At 31.7% G+C, this 24,967-nt stretch overlaps 2 protein-coding genes across 4 annotated transcripts in view; one reads left to right on the top strand and one right to left on the bottom strand.

The window, feature by feature from the left end:
* LOC126816668 (uncharacterized) overlaps window positions 1–23,714 on the top strand; it is a 45,636-nt gene extending 21,922 nt beyond the window's left edge. For 2 of the 3 annotated variants that reach the window (XM_050543391.2, XM_050543390.2), the window contains exons 2-13: window positions 6,897–6,968; window positions 9,096–9,345; window positions 10,903–11,081; window positions 11,333–11,529; window positions 16,433–16,601; window positions 17,027–17,056; window positions 18,592–18,759; window positions 19,100–19,312; window positions 20,531–20,662; window positions 20,811–20,852; window positions 21,197–21,343; window positions 21,668–23,714. In XM_050543391.2, the coding sequence (XP_050399348.1) occupies window positions 6,897–6,968; window positions 9,096–9,345; window positions 10,903–11,081; window positions 11,333–11,529; window positions 16,433–16,601; window positions 17,027–17,056; window positions 18,592–18,759; window positions 19,100–19,312; window positions 20,531–20,662; window positions 20,811–20,852; window positions 21,197–21,343; window positions 21,668–21,753 (1,685 nt within the window). In that variant the 3' untranslated portion in view covers window positions 21,754–23,714. The remainder of the gene's footprint in view (window positions 1–6,896; window positions 6,969–9,095; window positions 9,346–10,902; window positions 11,082–11,332; window positions 11,530–16,432; window positions 16,602–17,026; window positions 17,057–18,591; window positions 18,760–19,099; window positions 19,313–20,530; window positions 20,663–20,810; window positions 20,853–21,196; window positions 21,344–21,667) is intronic. The other variant, XM_050543392.2, reaches the window with a different exon arrangement.
* Window positions 1–24,967, bottom strand: part of LOC126816666 (uncharacterized) — a 142,554-nt gene that overhangs the window by 89,143 nt on the left and 28,444 nt on the right. The gene's annotated exons all lie outside the window — the stretch shown is intronic.

The raw sequence follows: 24,967 nt of genomic DNA, 5'->3' as shown, positions 1-24,967 counted from the left end.
ATGGTTGAAGGCGCTCTATAACGACCTTGTTAAAAGTTTTCTTTTTCCTCGAATGCACCACTTGGGAGGGTTTATATTTATACACCTACTCACTTTTTTAAGTTACAAAAGTTGGCATGATTTTAGTCAAATACTGAAGTGCTTTGTTACTCCAATATTTCATCTAGATTACATAATTATCATTCTGTCTTCAGCGGTATGTCTTTTCACAATTCTTTTTAGCTCTCTACACAGTGTTTTACTGAAGCCTCTCCAAAATGAGAAAGGCAAACTTTTCAGGGTACTTTCCCAAAAATTTGCAGGGATTTTTGGCACATCTTAAAGAAAATGCTCTATTCCAACCTGAAGGGGGTTCCCTTGTAACTTTTATGATGTAATATGCTCATATATACTTTAAGGCTTTATTGCACTGATAACAAAGCTACTTGCGGATATTTGTCAACACATGTTTATAGTCTGATTTGGTGTGTAACCAATGATAGAAGATTGTGTAGTGTCGGTAAATCGTCAACCCTACAAAAAAGGATCCCATTTAATTTGTCAATTGTCTGCGATATCACCTCGGTGGAAGCGGACGTAAAATACAACTAACTAACAACAACAACAATTTGTCAATATCCTCTCCATGTGTTTGATTTATCCTAGTACTTGTACTTTAATTTCACAAATGTATGATTAATTATTCATAGGCCTACATATAAGTGTTTGACTTGGTAACTTCTAAATATTGTTCAACAGAAATAGCCAATAATTTATCATGTGAAGACTATCATTTTATCCAAAAGGCATCCTGGATCTAACGAGTGCAAAGGTTAAAAGCTCAATACTCATCCATACAATTAATGCTAAGTGGTCTTCATTTGGTTCCATTGTAAGTTATAATGGCTTTAATATTATAGTATTTACAAATACCCCAAAAATGATAGATGTTGACTTTATATGTTCTGTCAGTTTTTCCTCAATAGCCAAATTAATTAACCTCTTAGCGAAATTACTTGCAGAATAAATCTGAAGTAGACCTGAAAGTGACTGACAACAGCATGTTCACTTTGAAGGATTTATGACCAATTTGAAAATATTTTCCAAAACTCATACGTTTTGGACTGGCAGAAGTTTGTGTTGAGGGTTTATATATAGGAAGGGCTCTTCTAAATCAATAAAAGTTCTCAACAGAAAAATGCTTACTTAATGTAAGCTGTCGTTTTTTTTGGGGAGGGGATGAAACATGCTCGTAGTCTGAAGTAGATTGGGGAAATTCCTGTGCGGACATTATCATGAGAAATAGAGAACTGACATGAAGGTAATTTGAAGGATGAGGTTTTTGAGGTAAAATTAAGTAGTTGGAAGCCAAAACAGCTTTATTCCCTGATGATATGCAACACTACTTGCTTTCAGTCTGATTAATGGCCACATTACGCCTTTTTTCCTTCTAAAGTTTTTAATACTGATGTATCATTTCACTTGATACATGAAGTCGGAGATGATTAGATTTGTGTCTGCCATGTGGAATTGTCTTTAACATTTAATTATGGCATCAGTGTTTGTGTTTTTAGATGAAATTCCAAACAGTAACAAGAGTTTTTCTGAGATAATCAGTGATGCTTTGAATAAGAATGTCACAGTGTTCCAAATGACAAACAACCCGTCAGCTAACAAACGTTTTTCTTGACAGATTTCTTCTAAAAATCCTTTCTAAATTATTTTATTTTGTGAAAGTAAAATGGCAGAATGAATTTATTTTGGGGTTTTGAAAGAAAAGCGTATTAAATTAGTTTGTCTGTTTTCTTCAACCAAATATGCTTTCACAGAACGGGGAAAATTTCTGAATTCGTGTCACTCCATCCACCTACACATGCAGTACAAACTGCCATCTGCGGTGATAAACTGACACTGACGGACATAACCACTGTTACTCTGTACCATGCCACTTGAACTGACACATTCTTTTATCTTAGCATTTCTTTCTTTTCCTTTTCACTTCTCCAAACATATGTCAGTTTATATGTACATATACCATACATACAAATCAAGTTCCACCTTGTAGCTGGGCCTCTTAAAATTCAAGTGTGCTGTAAACATATGGATAAATTTTGTAGTAGAATTTTTTAAACATCAAAGAAAAATGTTCACAGAAATGTCCTCATCTGTATTGCAAGTGTAGCAAGTGATGTGACATGCACTGTACTTGATCCAACAGATATCTTTATAGATATTCTGATTTTGTTTGTTTCTTTTAGATGATAAGACTTCAATATTGAACTATAATATTACACACTACTGAAGGGTACAGTTGTATCCATACTGTGTTTTCAGTTGGTTGAAAATGTACTTTTGTGCAACAAGGCTAAATTAAACATACTTTTTTTATAACAAAACTGATGGTTAGTTCATTGGTAGGATATTTTGTCCTGAGGCACATCTGTGATTGTAGACATGTTAAAATAAGTCCCAAAATTTCAAAATGAATGATTAATACATGAAATAGAACATAGTAAGAACTAAATGATTATCAATTGAAAGCCTATAAAAGAAATGCATTTTCAATTATTGCTCTATCCATACCAGTTTGTTTTTAAAGTCAAGTATACATATAGAAGTATATTGTATATTACTTACTTACATAGAAGTTAGAAGATATATGTAATGATTAATATAAGACAGGTGAATGAGGATGTTGTCAGATATAAAGATATGCAGTTATTTGTCTATTTTCACTTAGTCTACTTTGTGTCTATCTATACTACTTATATCAAGACTGCTACTTAAATATATCTTTATTACTGACTATATATCAGACAATGATAGCAGCGAACTTGATGAAATGAGTGTGTGTGAAAGAAGATAAGTGTACATACTTTGTGAATGTTGGGAAAAAAAGAGTAAACCTTACCATAGATTTAAGAAATTTTGTTTTCATCTTAATTAATATAAGTAGCCAGGGTTGCTTCTTATATAGCACAAATATGAAATGATATCTTATTTTGGAGAATTTAGAAATCAGTTTCCAGTAGATTATGAATAGAACCTTTGTCTGAGATTAAGAAACATGTTTGCCCCTCATAATGTTACTATCAATGAGCCACACCCATCACTAACTCGAACTAGGTGCCTAACTAATAAAACTTATTAGTATAGAAAAAAGGTTAACAGCAAAAACTATACAGAAAAATAATATTTGTTAAAGAAAAGTTGCAGAGCTGCTGAGATGCTATAGGTGGAAGATGATGACACTGGGCTCACATTTTCCAAGTCTTCAGGGTGTGTTTATATGTAACGTTAGGCTGTGTATCTACTACAACAATAGCACTTAGACCATGTGGCAATATTTTCTTAACATTTCCACATGAAAACTAGAAAATAACATTATCCATGTATACATACAAGAAACACATATATCTGTGTATCAAATCTGTCTTAACTTCCATATCTACAATAACTTAAATGCCTAAATAGTTAGAAAATACAAAGTTACAGATCCATTTGATATCACTTTCCAATATACATCCTCCTAGGTGATACATATATATATTAATAAATAGTGTGTGTTATGGATATGTTGATTAGATAAGTGATTGACACCTTTAGTTAATTACATATCACCTTATAATAAACATGGAAAATGTATATTAACTGTGTAGTATGTGAAATGTTAATTACATGTTAAGATGTAACACCTGCCATTACCCTATTAAAGACATGTAGTTGATAAATTAAAGATACATGTGGTTGATTAAATGATTAAGCATGATGTAAAATTTTGATTTACATGGATGATATGCAGACGTTATCTGGACTTTATTTTTTTTTTTTTGTATTTTTGTTTTGCGGTTTATGATTTATAATAACAAGTTAGATATTTACCTGCACTTTACCCGTGATGGAGGCTGAATATCCACACACTTAACCCAATTCTTTATTTTCTTGTTGTATAGTGCTGAATTGAACATCAGGTTATTGTATAGGCCTATCCCACCAACCTAATGCTTTTATTGAAAACCAAACAAATTAAAGTGCATAATTGAAGCACAAATGAAAAATATGTATACACATCACTAGAAACACTAATAATAAGAAGAATTTGTTTTGAAGAAATTGATTGATTTTTGTTTTTATTTTAGCATTGTGCCATTTTTTTCTATTTTTCCACTTGTGCCATTACAATCTGTTTAGGCATTGAAATTCTTTTCAAATTTGAAAGGTATTTTCAAGAAAATACTGGTGACAAACTTCAGTTTGATTGATGTATTTTCATTTAGGGTAATATAAGTGTATTTTATTATTAGATAATGATTCTTATAGATTATATGTAGATTTGATTATCACATCATAAGTGTTTGAAGGAAGAGAGAGGAACACATGGCATACTAATTCTTTACTGTCTGTATAATACATGTATTTTATATTCAAGATGTCTGGTGAAATTCCAAGGGGAAAAATCAAATTTATTTATAACTTAACAGTTAATGTGTTTTAATGACTTTTATGTTTGTCATTAAAGAAGTATTAAAAGTATGTGTAGACCAGTACTGTATTTGATATATTAACTGCTCAAAATATATTAACTGTCAGGCACTTGCAAATACTGTTTAAAAAAGGGAAAGGTTATTACAGCGAATCTTGCTGATTTCTTTAGCTTATATTGGGTTTATCATACAGGGAGGTTTGATATGCCAATGTTGCTTTTGGTATTATGAGAGGGTTGGTGCTTTATATAGGTTATTATGTAGCATACTGTATATGTGACGAATATCTGATCCCTTCATGAAAACTTGAAAAATAAATTCATACTGGCAGTTAGAATTGCTAGTTAATCCTGGGAGTATAAATAAAGGGAGCTGTAGAAGCTCTGATTAAAATTGGAATTTTCTTGCATTATCATAGAAGCTTCGGGTTATCACTGTTCTTATCATTAGGACACATTGACGCAATATTTAATGTATTATTCAGGAACTTTCTATAAGCTTGAACAGACTCTCAGTTTGTGACTATGACAATTAGTTCATATGGACAGAAATAACCATGTCTGTGATGTGATGATGTGCTGTTAATCATTATCATTAGCTTTCTGAATCTATGCTGATTTCACTCTCATTTCATCCTTATTTAACACACCACATAGGATCTATAATAAAATTTAATGTCTGCTACATTTACCTTAAATGGTCATCTTGATACCTTTTAGTAACAATAACAAAGGAATGAAAGCTGTTTGTGGCTTGGAGCAGACAGTTCATCATTATAAGTAGATTAGCAGTAGCTAAGATGTCTGATCTACCTAAACTGGCCTTCTCCATAATTTCCTAGTCAAAACATTTTGAACAAAAATACATAAAGCATGCTATATAGACTTCCTGACCATCCTCCAATAACTCATTTATGGAAGTTTTTAAGAAAATTATTTTGTATGAAACTTTAATGTCAGGTTTTGATTTTTTGACAGTTTCATTTTGCCTGTCATTGAAAATGCCTAGCTAAAAAATTGTTTGCATGAAAAGATATAACTTAAAGGTATTAAACCCATTTGATTCAGGTGAAAATAATGAATAGGGTTGATCGTATGTGTTATTTTGAAAGATGAACCTGAAGTAGTTGTTTATGAATTTTCGTTTAATTATATCTCTATTTTGGCTTTGGCTTCATGTATCACGGTAAATCGATGAAAGATTGTAAACATAGAAAGAAAATCAACATATAAATATCATTGAAATCGACAGGTTTATTTTTAATCCAGGTTTAACAGGAATTATCAATAATGTTTAGAACTCAGCAAAGCAAACTGATAAACAAATAGATCCCCACCAAATAGACCCTCTCCAAATCAAGAACAACAATTTAACAAAATAACAAAGTTTGTTATATGCTAGGTTCACCCTGTGTGGTAATGCCATTCTAGGTTCATCCTGTTGTCATTTACTTGATGTCACACTGATATTATGATATGGTATATGGTCTACTAACTGATTCAAAATAAAAACATTTGTTGTAATGTAGTTGCCTTAGAAATGAGAAGTTCAGTTTTAACTTAAACTATATATAGATTTAAGAGAATAAAGCATATAAATCATTCAATCAATAAGAAATTTGATTTGATTCTAAACCTGTAATGACTTAAGTACCTGTCTGCCAGTAATTCCCAGACTCTTTCAATGCATATATTCTTGTAATGATTCCAACACTAGAAAAACTCAAGGGAATGAAAACTTGTGTTTCGAGAATGCCAAAGTTTTTTTTGAATGAAAATCATTAAATATACATTCTGATAGGAACTAAAGGGAATATTTCAAATTTATGATGGCCATTAGTATTTTTTATAAATAATTTAAAGCATGATAAGATGATTACTTATCGGTTAGCTGCCCATAATTATTTTTTAAGTTAAAATCGTTTTGCAATTTATAAAAAGAAGGACCTTAACATTATCAATTCTACATTTTCAGATTAAGTGTGTGTGTAAAGCATTGAAATATGGTTGATTTTCAGGATTGAAATAAGGATTAATTTTTTTTTGTGTATTTTAACTATAACATGTTTTATAATTATGTCTGTGACTGTCTCAAGATTCTTGATGTGCAAGTAGAATCTTGTTTAAAATAATTCACATTTGAATAATACCATTAGGTTTTATTGGACAAAGAATTGTTATATTTGGATGTTTTGGATGGTACTATGAAAGTGACAAGTTTAATTTATGTATTGAAGACATCACACTATGAACCATAATCCATATTGACATTAATTTCATTGAAATATTTTTTTCTGTTGTTGGCTTTTTACATAATGAGAATAGAGGATACATATTATCCAAATGTCATAAGCTAATTGCTTATAATAACCTTTATTATAGATTGGCAATGTTCGCACAATGACTATTTTGACTTTTGGTTTATCTATTTCAGCGATCTTCAAATGTCTTCCATTTGTAATTCTAGTGACACAGATATTGGCACTTAAGAATGGAATTGATAGAGGTAAGTTTTAAGGATTTCTATTTTTAAGAGTATTTGATAGAATTCCAGCTGAGCTGTGTAATAAAGTAAAGATATAACCCTCTATATCTCACATCTATGCTTTATACAGTTGTAATTTATCAAGTGCATTATCAAGTGTTTTGTTTTTCGTGAATTATAATCTACCATCAAGATATATTTCTTACATAAATGAAAGATATTAGTCGCTTTTTACAGCGATAGGTATCTAGTTAGTTGGCAAATCATATAAATTAGTTCTGACAAGTTCTAGCTGATTTATTTTCTCAAGGAACTTTTTTAGTTGATTAAGATTTTAAATATTTATTATCAAGTGAAAGCTGAACTGATAACTTGATCTCTCTGTTGTATTCCGTATCCATAGATATTATGATTATAGCCACGCCAACTAATCAATTGTGAAGTTGTGGATTGAAACATCATGTGGTTCAAGATAACAGGTAATCTTGGCTGCAGTGGTTACTTATGTCACAGGTGCTTTGATAAAATGAGGTAGCTCATCGTTGAAAGCTCTTCAAAATTATTTAAGTGGTAGTTGTAAAACTTATCTTCCATACTTCTCATTATTGAATACAAACAGAGGCACCACTTTATTCAAGTGTTTCCTTAGAGATTCTAAATATGATTTAAATGTTTTATTAGAATATGCAGCAAAAGTATTCATCCAACAGTATGCTCTCATTCAGATCATGTCTTGTTAACAGAATGAGGACAGTTTTTCTACATTTGATCATTTATACTGATTTACTTGTCTCATTCCGAGGCAAATAAAATATTGCCTTTTTATACACCCACATTGTCGTTGCCCCCGTCTGTCCGTCATCCATTGTCCACAATTTCTTGTGAACACTCTACAGACTACATTTCATTTCTTCTGGAGTTATGGCCCTTGTTTCACTGTATTGTTTGTGAACAACATATATTATTATCCGATCTGTATGAAATTTACGTGCATCCTTTAAATTAGTGAAACAAAGAAGCCTATTGAATTTCAGCTATTTCCACTTATTATTTCTAAAGTTATGGCCTTTGTTTCACTTTCTTGAACCCTGTGAATGCTCTAACAAAAGTTATCATCCGATCTGTATGATATTTATATAATATATATGCCTTATTTAGATTTGTGACATGAAGAATCCTATTGAATTTCAGCAATTTCCGTTAATTAGGTCTAGGGCTATGGCCTTTGTTTCACTTTGTTGAACCCTGTGAATGACAAAATTTATCATCTGATCTATATGAAATTTATATGAATAATTTAAATTAGTGAAACAAAGAAGTCTATTGAATTTCAGCAATTTCCATTTATTACGTCTAAAGTTATAGCCTTTGTTTCACTTTATTGAACCTTGTGAATGCTAGAATGACGAAAGTGTCATCTAATCTGTATGAAATTGATATCCATCATAGAAATTATTGAAAAGAAGAGGCCTATTGAATTTCATCAATCTCCATTAATTACGTCTAGAGTTATGGCCCTTGTTTCATTTTATTGAACCTTGTGAATGCTCGAATGACATAAGTTATCATCTGATCTGTATGAAAGTTATATACATCATTTAAATTAGTGAAACAAAGAATCCTATTGAATTCCAGCAATTTCCAATAATTACTTCTTGAGTTATGGGCCTTGTTTTACTTTGTTGAACAGTGTGAATGCTCGAACGACAATTCATCGTGTGATCTATATGAAATTAATGTGCATTATTTAAATTAGTAAAACCATGGACGTGGTAAAACGAAAAATACTGTCGAATTTCAACAATTTTTGTATATTACTTCCTTAAAGCCCTTCTTTCAGTTTGTAGCACCTTGTGAACCCTCAAAGGACGAAAATTATAATCTGATCTATATGAAATTGTGTTGCAAATACCCCCATTACCTATAAAAGATTAAATATGCAACAAGCCTTGTTGACAGTTTGGATGATTTAGCTGCTGTGGGCAACCTATCTTATAGTCTTATACTACCATATCCCACAACTATCAAAAAATACATTTGGGACACTGAATTGTATGGAGAAGTAATAAAAGGTCAGAAGTGTCATTTGCTCATACTTCTCCATTGCTCTGAATCTTATTTAGAATAATGTATCTTATTATTTTTCAGGGCCAATAAGTTGTGACAAGGGTAAAAGTGAAAGGATTATTCGGGTAGAGAAAGGAGATTTTGGTGAAATACGATCAGCTTTATACCCATCCAATTATTCTGTAGATTTATACAGTTCTTGGTGTCAGATAGAAATTAAATCATGCAGTACTTGTAAAGTTCAGTTACAGTTTGTAGATATTAAATTCCCAAAATGTGAAGAGAGAGAAGTCGATATACAGAACAAGTCTCGAAAAATATGCATTCCAGGGTAAAGACTATTCCATTTTTCTAATGTTTTTATTTTCAAAACATTTTCATTTTTATACACCCATATTGAAATGTTGTCATATATTACTGTTGCCTACATGCGTTTGCGGTCAATCTGTCCATCCTTTAATTGCCTACAATTTCTTATTAACATTCTACAGACTACATATTTTACCCGATTTTCAAGAGTTTTTGCTTTTAATCACTTTAGATAATTTTGTTATCTTCTGATTTTTTATACGCCCACATTTTCATGTGCGTAAGTCGGATTTCCGAAGTCGGATCTTTGCTCAACTCGGATCAAAATGTTCAGTCCATTTGATCTAATTCTAACTTTTTTTCTTTGTTCAGAATTTTACTAAGTCAGTTTCGTACCAATGGTCTAAAACACGGTTAGCTATTCCATGCACAGAGCCCCAAAATACTTTCCCCTATCATTTTGACTCTAAATCAGCCTATTTGATGGGACGCAATAATAGAATTTTCCCAGAAAAGTCGAAACTCGCTGTCTGCTATAGGAGACACTTTCTGGGAACATTTAGGACATTTTTCAAAGATGGCGGCAAACAGAAGTTATCTACTAGCACATATGAACAAAAGCTTGAAATGTGCATTTGAATCAATTATTATGACCCTTGTTTCAGTTTGTAGAATCTTGTGAATGATAAAATTGATAATCCAATCTTTCTTCCTTCACATTTAGCCCTGCAAATCTATATATTACCAACTTTTCTCTAAAAACATTATATGTTACTTTGATATTAAGAAATAGATCATATTGTCTTGTCAGCAATAAAAAGTAAGTTATGTCTAGGGCTAATCTGACTTTGTGAGATATGCTAGACGAGGCATGTAATGGCTGCCATCTATGGTCAATGTATTGCTATTAATTTGAGTGGCTGTAACAAGTGCTTCAAATTTGAATAAATTCTGATGTGACTAAAAAAAAATAATTAATTTCATTTATTGCTCTCTCTGGGATGTAATTGACCTCAGAATCGAAGGCAGAAAAAAATAACAATATAATAATCATTAGAATTGTTCCACTATGTTTTGAAAGTGGAAAAGACTACTTAGTGTAGAAATGTCATCCAAAAACAAAAGGTCATGCAGAACAAATTCATCAATACCTAAATTAAGTTTTAAGAAAGGTTACCTTCAGACCTTATGCCTTCTCTCAACCCAGTATTGATTTTGGTTGCTTGATAGTTACAGAATGAGACTCACTTGATACACTGTATTCTAATACATTAGTTTAGATTCTTGAACAGTTTTAAAAAGAAATGAATATAAGTTTGTAATAAACAAATACTGGGATATTAAGTTGTGACTGACAGCAGTAATTATACCATGCCATGGTAACCCATCCTGTATGAGTCCACTGTACCCTATCTATCTCAAACTATTTCATTCTCTTGGATGTTGTTACTCCTTTTCAGTCAATTCAAGCCAATTATAGAGGCTGTCATTTGAAGGTTTGGATACTGTAAATTAGTTTTTCTCTATATTAATTGTCTTTTATAAGTACATTTAATGCTTTTGTGATTTTGTTTTTCAGTTGTGATCATTTACATTTACATGAAGTAGATTATCCATATAGTGAAATTAGTCATAATAATTATCATAGAGGCAAATCAAAATATATATCTATATCATCTAACATACGACTTTATCACTGTATGTCCAATACAACAGTTCAAGGAGCAAAAAAATTTAAAATCAAATTTGAAATATTAGGTAAGTAAATTTTGTGGCAACCTACCTTTGAGAAATCAGTTTAAACCAATGATTTGATAAATCCATATTACTATATATGTAGATACATTAATTTACATGGTTTGTTTGGATTTTCCTGTTATCTTTCTAGTCACCTCAGGATCAGCTATATGTTTAGTTGGTTACTTTTTGACCAGATCCATCAAACATTATGTGATCTGGTCGAAATTTATGTGCTTATTTCAGTTTATGAAATTTTTCTTCTTTTCTAGATAAATATGAATTAAAACAAGGCATGGTGGATGCATATCAAGGTCAAAGTTCAGGTTTTGTCATGTCTCCAAATTTTCCAAAAGGTTATGCCATGAATGGAGAGACATTTTCATATCTTATTCAAAATTTAGATCCTTATGGTCATGTACGTCTTCTATTTGATGATTGGGACGTTTCACCTCAAAGTGAGGTTAAGGTAAGAATTATTAATATTTTTAATAGTTGCCAAAAAATCGTTTCTCCAAACAAAAACAAGTCTTTCCCAATTCATGTCAACTATGGATGTTTGTTTAAAGATACTTTCCTGCATATTTGGACTAAAAACATATTCAAACTAATTAATATATCAAAAGTTTGCTTCAAATCCCTCTCAAAACAACCGCTTCCTCAGTCAAGCTAGCACACAATAAGCAGGCAGACAACAGTTGGGTTGCTAGTTAGTGATACCCTGACATGTTTGCCCAATGCTAGCCTCCATGGGTGTTTTTCGGGTAATTCAGTATTGTTCTAGTAAGATTGGGTGTCTATACTTTTCATGCATACCAAATTTGCCATACTTTTATTGGAAATAACCACCCAGTAGATACTTGGGGACAATGTCTCTTCAATCCAGGCATTTTTATACGCCCACATTTTCATGTGGACGTATTATGCCGTCGCCCCTGTCCGTCCGGACGTCCGTCCGTCCACAATTGTTTGTGGACTCTCTACAGGTCACAATTCTTATCCGATTTCGACGAAACTTGAAATATAGGTTTATCCCCAAAAGATCTCGGCTGCTTTTGATATTGGCATGTATCGGATCGAAACTTCATGGATTATGGCCCCTGTTTGTACGAAAAATCACGTTTTTAGCTTGTGGACCCTATAGAGGTCACAATTTTTATCCGATTTTGTTGAAACTTGAAATATAAGTTTATAATCCAAAGATCTCGGTTCCTTTCAATATTTGCCCATATCGGACCGTAACTTCCTGAATTATGGCCCCTGATTGTACGAAAAATCACGTTTTTAGCTTGTGGACCCTATAGAAGTCATAATTTTTATCCGATTTAAAAAAACGTTCTATTATATCACCGTTACACCCTAAGGATGACTGAATTTGAATTTCATGAAAATCACCCTAAAATTGACAGACAAAATGGCCGCCGTTCGTTCTCAAATAGCGTAAAAATATGGTATATCAAGGTTGTGGACCCTACAGAGGTCACAATTTTTATCCAATTTTGTTGAAACTTGAAATGTAAGTTTATAACACAAAGATCTCAGTTCCTTTCGATATATGCGCATATCGATTGTAATTTCCTGAATTATGGCCCTTGATTGTAGGAAAAATCACTTTCTTGTTAGCTTGTTCTCTATCCATCTCTTGAAAATGTGGGCGTATCCTGCCTGGCAGCCGCTGGTGTAATTGTATTATAATTAAATTCTGAGCAGCACTGTATAGACAGTAAAATATTGTTACTTTTAGAATTTGTCTTTGGTAAATGTTGATGTATCAAAAGTTCAATGTCATCTCTCAAGGATGTATTTTGTATTCAGTATAATTCTCTGACTATTTGAGAATAACAGGAAAATACAATATTTTGTTGTCATTCCCCAAGAGATAACTTTTTAACATGAAACATGCATATTTGCAAGAATGGTCATTACCAAATTGCCATGAAAATCAGATTTTTACTTTTTTTGAATTGGTAATGTAATTATAACTAACTGACAAAAACTTATAAGAGATAAGCATCAATAAATGCATCACTATCATAATTTGATTTGTAAAAGAGGAAAAATAGAGAAGTTGTTGATGCAGATTGGCTGCTGTTGCGTTGTAGATGTATCAAGGGGACAGATTGTGTTTATTTCCTATCAAATGATATAACTTTCTAGCCAGGAAAATTCTCATCTAGTTGACTAAGTTAGAAGCAGAGGTGAAACCACTGAAAAAAACAACTGACAGGATTTGATTATGATATTTTGATGTAACAATGATAGTTGAGGCAAGGAGAAGATGTGTAAAATCTTGTCTCAATTATAGAAACACATGTCCAAGTCAGCTTGGAGAATTCTTTACAATCCATGTGTGGTTCTCCTCCTATAGGTCATCACATCTCTAACTGTAATCTGTCTCTATTACTAAATCTATACATATGTTAGCTCATACATGTAGGTAATTCTATAGATACTCATGATATGCCACAAGTACAAAAACTAGGAAGTAAAAGGTCTTTCCTGAGGGCAAACATGTCCCATACCACTCTTTTTTGTTGTGTAAAAAAAATATTAAGCGATATTCTTTTATGGTTCTTGATTTCCATGTATGTGGACAGTTAAAGAAATAATTAAGCAGATTTGGTGCACAACTTTAGTGAACAGATAAAAAAATAAATAAGTTGATGCTCTACCATGTAATAAAAATTTGTCTTATCAAATATACAACAAAATTGGTGTATGTGAACATCTCAAATGTATAAATAGTGTTATAAGGTGTTCTAGAATTAAGGTGTTATACTATAAGTTGTGTCAGATTGAAGGTTTGAGTTTGGTCAGTCTGTATAAATCTGTCAAAGGATCTAATTTGGAATATTTGTTAATTAAATGGAATCAAAATAGAGGAATAAATGCAAGATCTGATGACAGATATATTTTGGTACTTTCTTATTAACACAGTGAAAAATACCCCCAAAAAACCCTGTTTATTTGACACTCTATTACTATCTATAGTAGAAATCTAAGACTTGTAGTGGGATATATGTATAACATGTTAAATGGGGGATTGATTTACTGTGAGAACAAGAATCAAATATTCCACTTGCCTGTGTAAGTGGCTAAGATTATATGACTTATCAGGATTAAAGCACAAATTGCCAAACTAAAACACACTCAAATTGACTGTTTGAAAGAAACGAGTACACTGGAAACATTCTTCATGTAGTTTTTACACAGATTACATGACTCATTGTAAAAATTCCTTTTGGATTCAAGAAGACAACCCATCTTGTATTTTGTTAAGAATAAGATCAAATGTTGATACTTCCACTCTGTACAAAGAGTATTCCTGGAAACACAGAAAATTTTTTAGATCAATTTTCAGTAAGAAAAATCCACTTGTTCTTGAAGTGTGTAAAAAGTTGTAAGACAATGATTACCGTAGCAGCCGCACTTAATCCTAGACTTAGACGATGAATGCTGTAGAGGATTATACTAGATTTAAACAACATATGTTCAAGATTTTAACCTGTGGTTATATTGACGAAATCGTATAAAATTGTATGACCACTGACATCGTCTAAATCAAGGTCACCACCTGATTTTAATTAGAGTTTTTTCTCTAATGGAAATGGAGGGTTATCTATGTGGAAGGAGGACTTGTGAGTTCTAATCTCAAAGGTTTCTACATCATTATGTCTCAACATATTTCTGTTTATTCCACCAAATTAAACAGTAAATCAGCCGGTAGTAGACTGGCAGGATGGAGATGGAAGCAATAAATCCGTCCTTGTTTGTTTTACAACATGGTTTAGTTGAAACAAATCCAGTGATTAAAGTGTTCAATGATAAACATCTTGTTATAGCTGGTAGCTTATTTTACACTGTGGTTAGCAGTGAGTAGTAGCTTGTCTTAATGTTTGACCTGGGGCCCTTGGGGTTTTTGTCATCACTTTTGTCCATCCAGCATAAAGAATTTACATTTTCAGCTTCTTCAGAACTGCCGAAGTGATTTCAGCACAAGTGGTTAGGGGGACTTCGATTTGTTATAGAAAGGATTTCCATACCCCACAGGCAAAACAGAGACATTTGATTTTTTTTATATGCCTACATTGAACAAGATAAAATGAAAACAAATTTTTCACTGTTTTTTTTGTCATCGTTGTAGGCATAGTACATTCAGAGTGAATAATACTTTGATAATAAAAAGTTCTTTTTAATTTCCAACTGTCAGGGGATCTTTAACATACTGCCAATGGTATATACAGGACCTTATATTTTCTTTCCATTCTAATGACTCAATGCTTTTCCTTGATAAGCCCTTAGTCCTTCAACACCGACGAGGGGAAATCTCTTCATTAACAGAGCCATGTAATGTTTCGTATACAATGTATGCATGTATAGCAACAAAATAAGAAACTCTTATGTTCTTATACGGCCACATTGAAATAGGGGTGTATATTGTTCTTACCCCATGTGGTGGACGCTCAAGAGGCTAAATCGGTCATCGAATTGACTTGAAATTTATACATGAGGCGGAGGATCCTATTGATCTTTAATGATTTCTGATAATTCGACCCTTGAGCACTTTGTAAACTTTGGGTACTCCAAAGGCTAAACATTATCATACAGTTGATTTGAAATTGATACATATCAATGAGACTATGTTCATGAGACTATGAAGTCTATTGATTGACAACAATAATTTCTAATAACTGAAACAGTTTAAGTCATCATCTGATTACCGGTACATGTTTCTGTAATAAATGTTGGCCCAAGGAAGAAGTAGAAGCCAATCAAATTTTAATTATTTTTCATAATTACTTTATGGGTTGTTACTCCGGATAAGTGTTTAGATTCAATATGTGACAATCAATGTGAACTGCTTGGATGAATTATTGTCTTTGGCAGTGTGTGCTTTATTGCCTGACAACCTATCTTGTAATAAATATTAGACAATTTTATTTTGTCTGTACTCAAATAATAGTGAAAGGTTGAATCTTCCTGATATTTTAAAAAAAATGATGCTTAAGATTTTTGGCTAGTCAAAGGATTGGTTGTCAAATGCCAGTCACACTGTTATGGACCCAGTTTACTTTTAAAACTTGATTGTATTAAGCCTGTCATCAAGAAGATGAAAAATTATAACAATTTTAGCCCAATGACCCATGTGGTGAGAAAACACAATGACAACACTGAAGACAAAGTGTCTGTTGGACACATTAAAGTGTTAGCAAACATTTGAAATGAAAGACTAAACTTTTTAAAATTCAACATTCCATTAATATCTGACATTGACATAACATTGATGAATGAGTCAATTATTAACTGCCAATGCATGGATGGAAGTGATTTTAATACAAAATTAAGGCAGTAATTTGATGGTATATTTTCAGGTTTATGATGGTCTGACAATCCACTCCCCATCAATGGTATTAAATCTACATCATCGGCCTGTCATGTTATCTGAATCCAATACAATATTTATAGTATTTAGTACAGGACTACATACTAATGGCTGCTGTCATTATTCAGGGTTTAAAGCAGCCTACCAGTTTGTATCAGGTAAATAAGATCAGCTATTTTTACATGTTCAGTGTTCAACACCTCAAATGTTTTCATTACCTGTTTACAGACGTTCATCTGGTTTTGCATCTGCTTAGTACGGTAGTTATATTTCTGCCACTGAATAAAAACATATTTGCATCAGAAAACTGAACATTTTCCATTCTTAGTGACAGTGTTGTTGATATTTTTGTTGAATTTAAAATGCAAAATAATAACAAACAAGTAATTTATGCATGGTCCTAAACAATTTGGGTTTCAAAATGATATAATGACATATTTTGGATGACAATACTTTACTATTGCTTGTTATTTTACGATTACTTATTACTTCACTGCTACTTATTACTTTCATTGTCACGCAACAAGAGATATCTGGTCATTTACAAGGAAATTGTTTAATTCGATATGATTATTTTTTATAGAAAAAGTATGGACAGACCAACCAGTTACTGGTAAGTATTGTTTATTTTCTTAAAATGAGGTGAACATTTTAAAAAATGAAATAACTCTTTTATTTGGAAAAAAAAACCCTGCTTTTAAATTGACCCATGGAATACTGGCTAATTATTAATTTCTAAATGAGTGTATACTTTGATACTATTGAAACTAAAAGTTGATATTTTATAAACTTAACAAATAATGCTCATTTAAAAAAAAATATTTGTTTGAAAGGTTGAAAATATTGTTTTTGTGAAAATGATGTCACTACCATTACGTATTGAATGGTATTTATTTTATTCATGGCAGAAAACTTGAAAAATAATGCATGAAAAATCTGATCTTTTTAAAATTTATGTGTGTTGTTTACATTACATTCACAATTCCAGAGGCATTGCCATTGACCACTTTGTATAATCTTGCAAATGCTCTCTAACAATAAAAGTTAAAAGTTATCATCCAATTTGTTTGAAATTACTTATTAGTTACATTTAGAGTTATGGCTCTTATGATGAAAGTGATTGTCCGATCTGCTTTAAATTTATATGCGTTATTCAAATTATATTCAAAGGAGACAAAAAAAGTATAATAATAATAATAATAATGTGACCAAGAACAATGGTGTTTCACACTGACAAAGTTAGAAACGCCAATAAGATTGATGATCAGATAGAATGACTGTTAAAAACTTGAGTTACAGTGACACTGATATCTGTATGAGGTAAAAACTTCAAATCAATATTCCTAACAGGCTTAAAACATGCGAAATAATGCTCAACAGAACAATAACACTTTATAGAAATACCAAAAACTGATTTTAATAATCATATAATGTAGCCTAATCATTATATTTGCTATAATAATAGGAATATCATTTGAGTTGTTTTTGTTGCGCTCTTTGAGGGTTATAGAGTAAATTATAATATGGAATGACTTGTACGAAATAGTGTTGTTAATTATGGGATGCAATAAAAAAAAAAAAATGCATTATTTATAAAAACTACATGCACATTTGGTAACAATTAATATATTTATAAGTTTATACAGTTAATATTAGGACTCCTATGGCTGTGCATCTGTTAGAGTTTATTTATAATCTGAGAAGAGATGGTTAATTAATTTATCTGAATAAATATTCCCAATAAATATTTTAGATCCAGCAATATTTACAATTTGTGGGGTTTAAAATAATGAAGGTTATCATAATTTACATAAAATTCAAAAATACCAATTAGTAATTTAATATTACTTAACGAAATGGATGTAAAAATGTAATCAATCTCAATAATATGTTTTTATTATTACACATATATCTCTGTTCAGGACAGAATATGTCTATAAAATTGCCAGTAGATTTCCATTATCACTTCAGAAATGACAAAACATAGCTATGCACCAATGACAGATATGTTATTCCTTGGAGATTACAGAAATTGAGGCAATAATTTGTATGGAAAATGTGTATGATTAATCACTTTGACATATCTCTATATGACATTTCATAAATAATACAGGAAGCAAAGTGTTAATATGTTTTTATCTCTTTTAGATTGTAGTGGTATATATCCAATGAAATCTGGCAGAACCATTGATTTTACTGGACTCGCATCAGCTTTTAACACATATTTTGACTGTGTATGGATAATAAAACGTCAAACCGGCGAGAATCAACCTGATGGTGTTGTCTTAAGAATGGGAGAAGTTCTTCTAGGGGATGGTAAATAATTAACTAATATTATTTCTCACATACACATCATATTCCTGTTACAAATGGACTATATTAATTACACTATAGAAAAATATGAAACATTTAGTGACATAGTATCCTCTGTTAACAAGACTGGTCGTCAATATACATCTAGTGCTTAATATTAGTCTCCCAATTATGAGGATGTGACACAGGAGATGGTTCTTTTATGGAAATTGTTTCATAATGATAGATTTTGTTTTCAGGATTTTGAAAGACCTGTCACTTTTGGTTTAAGTTTTATAGTTAACAATTGTTTTCTGAATCATATATTTATCAGTTACTATAATACACTATACAAATATTTTAGGTTGGATACAATACAGTAAAGGTAATTATTTAGAAATAAGAGAAGGTGTAACATCTGATGCACCAGTACGATATAGATATACGGCTAAAAATCTAACTAAAGCTTCACCAATATTTACTACTGGTAATGGTTTCTATATACGACTACGTGGTGGTTATTACAGTACAGATAAACTACAATATATATATACAAGCTATAAAAACGTAACACCAGGTAAACTTTAATCATTTCTACATGAATTTTAAGAAAAACATTTTGTAACTTACCAATAAATAAGATCTTAATAGTATTCATTTGCTTATCCTCGGATATATAAATGCACCAAAAATTTGGTGGGGGGCTTGTTTTTATATGCCCACATGGAAATGTGAACGTATATTGCCGTCGCCCCCGTCTGACGCGGCATCTGTCCATTTGTCGATCGGTCTGTCGGTAGGTCCATCGTCCCACAATTCCTTGTGACCACTCTAATGCCAAAAGTTATCATCCGATATATGTTGTTTACATAAGTGAGATGAAGAAGCCGATTTAATTTCAATAATTTCTGTTAATAACTTCTAGAGTTATGGCCTTGTTTCCCTTTGTGAATGCTCTAACATCAAAAGTTATCTGCCGATCTGTATGAAATTGATCTGTATGAAATTTACATGCGTCATTTAGATTAATAAAAAGAAGAATCCTTTTGGATTTCAGCAATTTCCATCAATTACATAAGGAGTTATAACCCTTGTTTCACTTTGTTGAACCTTGTGAACGCTCTAACGCCAAAGGTTATCATCCAACCTGTATGAAATTTATATGCATCATTTAGATTAGTGAAACCACAAAGCTTACTGAATTTCAGCAATTTACATTAATTGCTTCTAGAGTTATGGCCCTTGTTTCACTTTGTTAATGCACGATTGATGAAATTTATATGCATCATTTAAATTTGTAAAACAGAGGTCTATTGATTTCAGCAATTTTCGTCAATTACTTCTAGAGTTATGGCCCTTGTTTTACTTTGTGAACCATGTAAACGTTCGAATGACAAAAGTTATAATCCGATCTGTATGAAATTTATAGGCATTATTTGAATTAGTAAAACAAAAAGCCTGTCAAAGCCTGTCCGCTCAGATGATTTAGCTGCTGTGGGTGTATGTTTCGTTGCCTGGTAACCTATCTTTCCACTTGCAAGAGAAATCTGCAATATTGTGTGACCAATTTTAAAAATACTCTTCTTGAAATTATCTTTTTTTCTTCAAAAGATGAAATCCAAAGTGTCAGGATATAAAAACACACTCAGTTATAAAAGCTTCTGTTACACTACCTCATATTTTCTGGGATACAGTTGATAGACAGACATTGTAATTACTAGCTCAACGCATTTGATCAAAGGGAGGTAACAGTGTACAAGTCGGTTTAATTTTGCCATGTATCTGTTTATTTCAGAGGGTTGTCCAAGTCATTATGATTTTCTGTGCACTAATTTATTATGTATTGATCAAGAATTAATGTGTGATGGAATAGATCATTGTGGTGATGGCTCAGATGAAAGTCCTATTTTAGATTGCTCAGTTTCAGGTATGTAACACTAAGATATATTTAATTACCAAAGACAAGAAGATCAGACAGAATTTGTTAATTTCTCAACTGAACTGTTAATAAATGAATATCATAAAAGATTGGTTCAAACTTCAAAATATGTATTAATGTTTGAGATATATTTCAGCTCTATGGAGATTAAGCTTTAGATGGTCAATGCCATATGTTGGTAAGTTTTAAGTTTATATGTGACTATTTTTGCCTTAAATGGGCAACAAAATAGAAGTACAATTGTGTAGTTAATGAGATTATTACAAAAAGGTAAAGGATATAATATGTTGATGTAAGAGATCACAAACTCAAACTATTTTGATTCTGCATAATTTAATATTTAGACCAACATCACAAATGAAATGAAAACAGTACTTAATAATTATAACCCAAACTTTTCAAACCACGATACATAGCCCAGAGCATTTCTAAAAAAGCTGAAGTAATAATATGTCTTTAACTAAACTTTTATCTTAAATTTAATAAATAACTTTTAATATTAGACTGGGTTTAATGTTTTAGCAGAGACCACAACAGAAGTGGCTTTAAAGAGAGATAAACCATGTTATAATGGTTTTATGTGTGTAAGTGGTAGAGAATGTATAACTAAATCTAAAAGATGTGATGGATTAAGAGATTGTATTGATGGTTCAGATGAACATAGATGTTGTAAGTAAATGCAGTATCTAAATTTTTTCACATAATTGTATGTGTAGTTCATATGGTCATATTGCTGATAAATTTAAATGACAACATTTTGGACACTAATGGGGGATATGTATTTCTCTAGAGTGTAACAGTGGATATCTGTTTTCATGGAAATAAAGAAGATATCTCTGGGGACTGAATGAAGGGGATTGTTAACTGGAGACTAAAGGGGGATAACTTGTTTTTTCGCGATTTAACGAATGAAAACTCTATCTTATATTGTGGGATTATTTAACAAAAACATTAGATTTAAATAACTTACATCATATTTATTTTCTTTTTCAGATACAAAGTCAACAAATGATAGTCAGCGTCTCCAAAGAAATGTGCTCAATATTTTATCAATAGTATTATTAGTTATTATTTTATAGCAAAACATCTAGCCAGTGTGACCAGATAGCAATTATTTGTGATATTTGAATTCTTTCAGAGTTTCGCTCATCTGTATGTGGCTTCTCATACTGTGCACATCTTAATATCAAACACGGCATGATACGTATTTTCAATAATAGATTCACCCATTTTACTTAGTCTTATTGAAAATTATTTTTGTTTGATGTGATTTGGAGTAGAATAGTTCCTGTAGACATACTATTCCGTCCAAATAATATCTATCATGGCAAATTATTTCATTAATCTTAATTAACATATTTAAATGTTCATGCATAGACATGATCTTATTTATTTTTCATATGTGCTTATGTTGTAAATATACATATTATATATATATTCATCATTATATTAAGGATATGTTTGTAAATTGTGCTAATATGTAAAAATGTATATTTTAAATTATGTGATATAAATATGAGTTCTGCAAATATGTAACAGCATTTAAATATATTAAGAATAGCCAGTTGTGTCTCAGTAGTTATAATCTATGAACAAAGGTAAATATTAATGCATGTCTTCAATGAATTTTGTTTTCTACCTTTTTTAAGAAGCTAAAAGCACTGGCTAAAATCATATTCCTGAAGCAATGGAGACTAGCATTATTAGTTCATTAAACATCGCTACACTTCTTTCAGAAAAGTGTTTCATTTCCCTGATTAAATTTTTAATACACTTAATACACTAGCCTCAAGAATTCAGATGAACCATATATTTCTGAAATGAAATGAAATGAAATGAAATGAAATGGGGTTTAACGTCCTACTGTTCTGCTCCTATACTGGGCTAATGAAGATGGGCATAGCCATACAGTGTGCTATGAGGGAAATTTTGCACGGGCAGCGGCACTATCGCCTACTTTTATATCAAATTCCAACTGCCAAGGGATCTTTTACGTGCATTCTAATGTATACACGAGACCTCGGTTTTTCGTCTCATCTGAAGGACTAGACAGCTGTCCTTGTCAGGCCCTCCGTCCTGCATCACTGACAAGGGGGAACCACGCCGGAAAATCTGGATGAACTTTCTCGGCCAATGCAGGGATCGAATTTATTTCTGAAAAGCTTAAAGATACATTATGGAAGATTAGATAAAGAGATGGGAGTTCTCACTATAAAATTTAAAATCTAGATAATGTAAAGGGAATATGCTGAAAATTTCAGTCAAATTACTTCACTAAAAGTTGAGAAAACATTATTTTAAAATCACTGAAGCATCAGTTGCCATTGTTACCACTGTCATGATAATTAACAAAGTCTTGATTATCCACTTTTGCGGTTAATCATCAACAGGCGTTGAAAATCGGACACAGAATTTGATTATGATCTTTTTATATTAATAAATGTCTAATTAATAGTTTATATAACATTTCAGGCCTAAAGAAAAACCTGCAATAGACAGAGTTAGCTCTTGCATAATGTATGTTTAATCAATGGGGTTAATAGAAATACATATTAAAAACAATGTATGGCGTATGCCCAGGGGTTGGGGGGATTGGGAATAAGTAGGGCGTTTAACCAAATTTCATTCACATTTTTATTATATAGGATTGTCATGCTTACATTTTGGAACATGATAACTTCCTGAGAATGTTCATTAAGTGAATATCTTGACTGAGTTCAGTGATTAACATTTTCCACTATAGCTAAGCAATTTCATTGGTCGATGCTTTGGGGCAAGATAACTTTGATTCTAACCGAAGGAGAGTGATGACTGAGTTGAATCATGAACATTTTCTGCTTAGTCTTAATCTAAGATTAGATAATCAGTTTGATCGCTCGATACAATTCGTAAAGATCAATGCGCAATTAATTGGTATGTGTCATCTATTTTTTTTTGAATATCTGCGGGGGACATACACCTCACTGTTGGCTTGTTTTTCTACATAATGGTGTCTTGATAATCATTTGTGCACATGATAATAAACTTTTTTTTAAAGTGATGTAGTAATTGTTAATGAGTTGATAATGCTTATTAAGGAATGTGGCTAAATGGAAAATTATCCAGTCGTCTAATGTGCCAAAGTTGTGTTTAATTGTATTTTTTATTATCATCTGTATAAATACATTTATCATAATATATATGTTTAATTTTATCCTAAATTCTTATTAGCAAAATATTAAATTAACCAGCTGTTGCCAGGCAAGAGATGGATAGACAACAAGCTAAAAAAAACCCCAAAAACTCAATTTTTCGTACAATCAGGTGCCATAATCCAGAAAGTCATGGTCTGTAATGCATGAATATCAATAGGGGCAGAGATCTTTGGGATATAAACATATATCTTAAGTTTCATCATAATCAGACAAAAATTGTGACCTCTAGAGGATCCACAACATTTGTATTACATACTTTTACACAATTTGCGTACAAGGAGAGGCCATTTTGTCGGGCAGTTGCAACCATTCCACCATAATGAATGTTGAATTCGAATTTTCTGGAAAATCGAAATGAAACTGCCCGACCAAATGGCCGCTCTCTGTACGCAAATTGTGTAAAAGTATGTAATACGATGGTTGTCCATCTAGAGGTCACAGTTTTTATCAGATTTTGATGAAACTTAAAATATATCTTTATATCCGATTTTAAAAAACGATTAAATATATCATCCTTCCACCATAATGAAGCTTGAACTCGAATTTCGGGAAAGTTGAAATGAAACTGCCTGTCGAAATGGCCGCTCTTTGTACGTAAATTGTGTAAAAGTATGTAATATGATGGTTGTGGACCGTCTAGAGGTCACAATTTTTATCAGATTTTGATGAAACTTGAAATATATTTTGATATCCCAAAGATTTCAGTCCCTTTTGATATTTGCGCATTTCAGACCATAACTTTCTGGATTATGGCCCCCGATTGTTCAAAAAATAGCTTGTTCTCTATCCATCTTTTGCAAAATGTGGGCGTATCTTGCCCACATATGATAGTGTATTAACTTTATGGGGTATCACTATGTCATGTAATCCTTTCTGTGGGGTTACTTTTCTGAATGCAGGTTACATGAAGAGAGAAATGGTGATTAATGTACACTGAATGCTAACTAGGTCATTTTGGGAAGTACCCAGAGACCAGAGAAAACCTACAAGGTTTGGCTAGCAACCCTACTTTTTGTCACACATAAGACTGTGATTGAACCCATGACTCACATAAATAACAAGCCTTAAAATCACCTGACCACCACAACCCCATTGTCTA

The sequence above is a fragment of the Patella vulgata genome, chromosome 3, assembly GCF_932274485.2.
Source record: "Patella vulgata chromosome 3, xgPatVulg1.2, whole genome shotgun sequence".
Lineage (NCBI taxonomy): Eukaryota > Metazoa > Mollusca > Gastropoda > Patellidae > Patella > Patella vulgata.
This window is presented reverse-complemented; position numbering and strand designations above follow the sequence as displayed.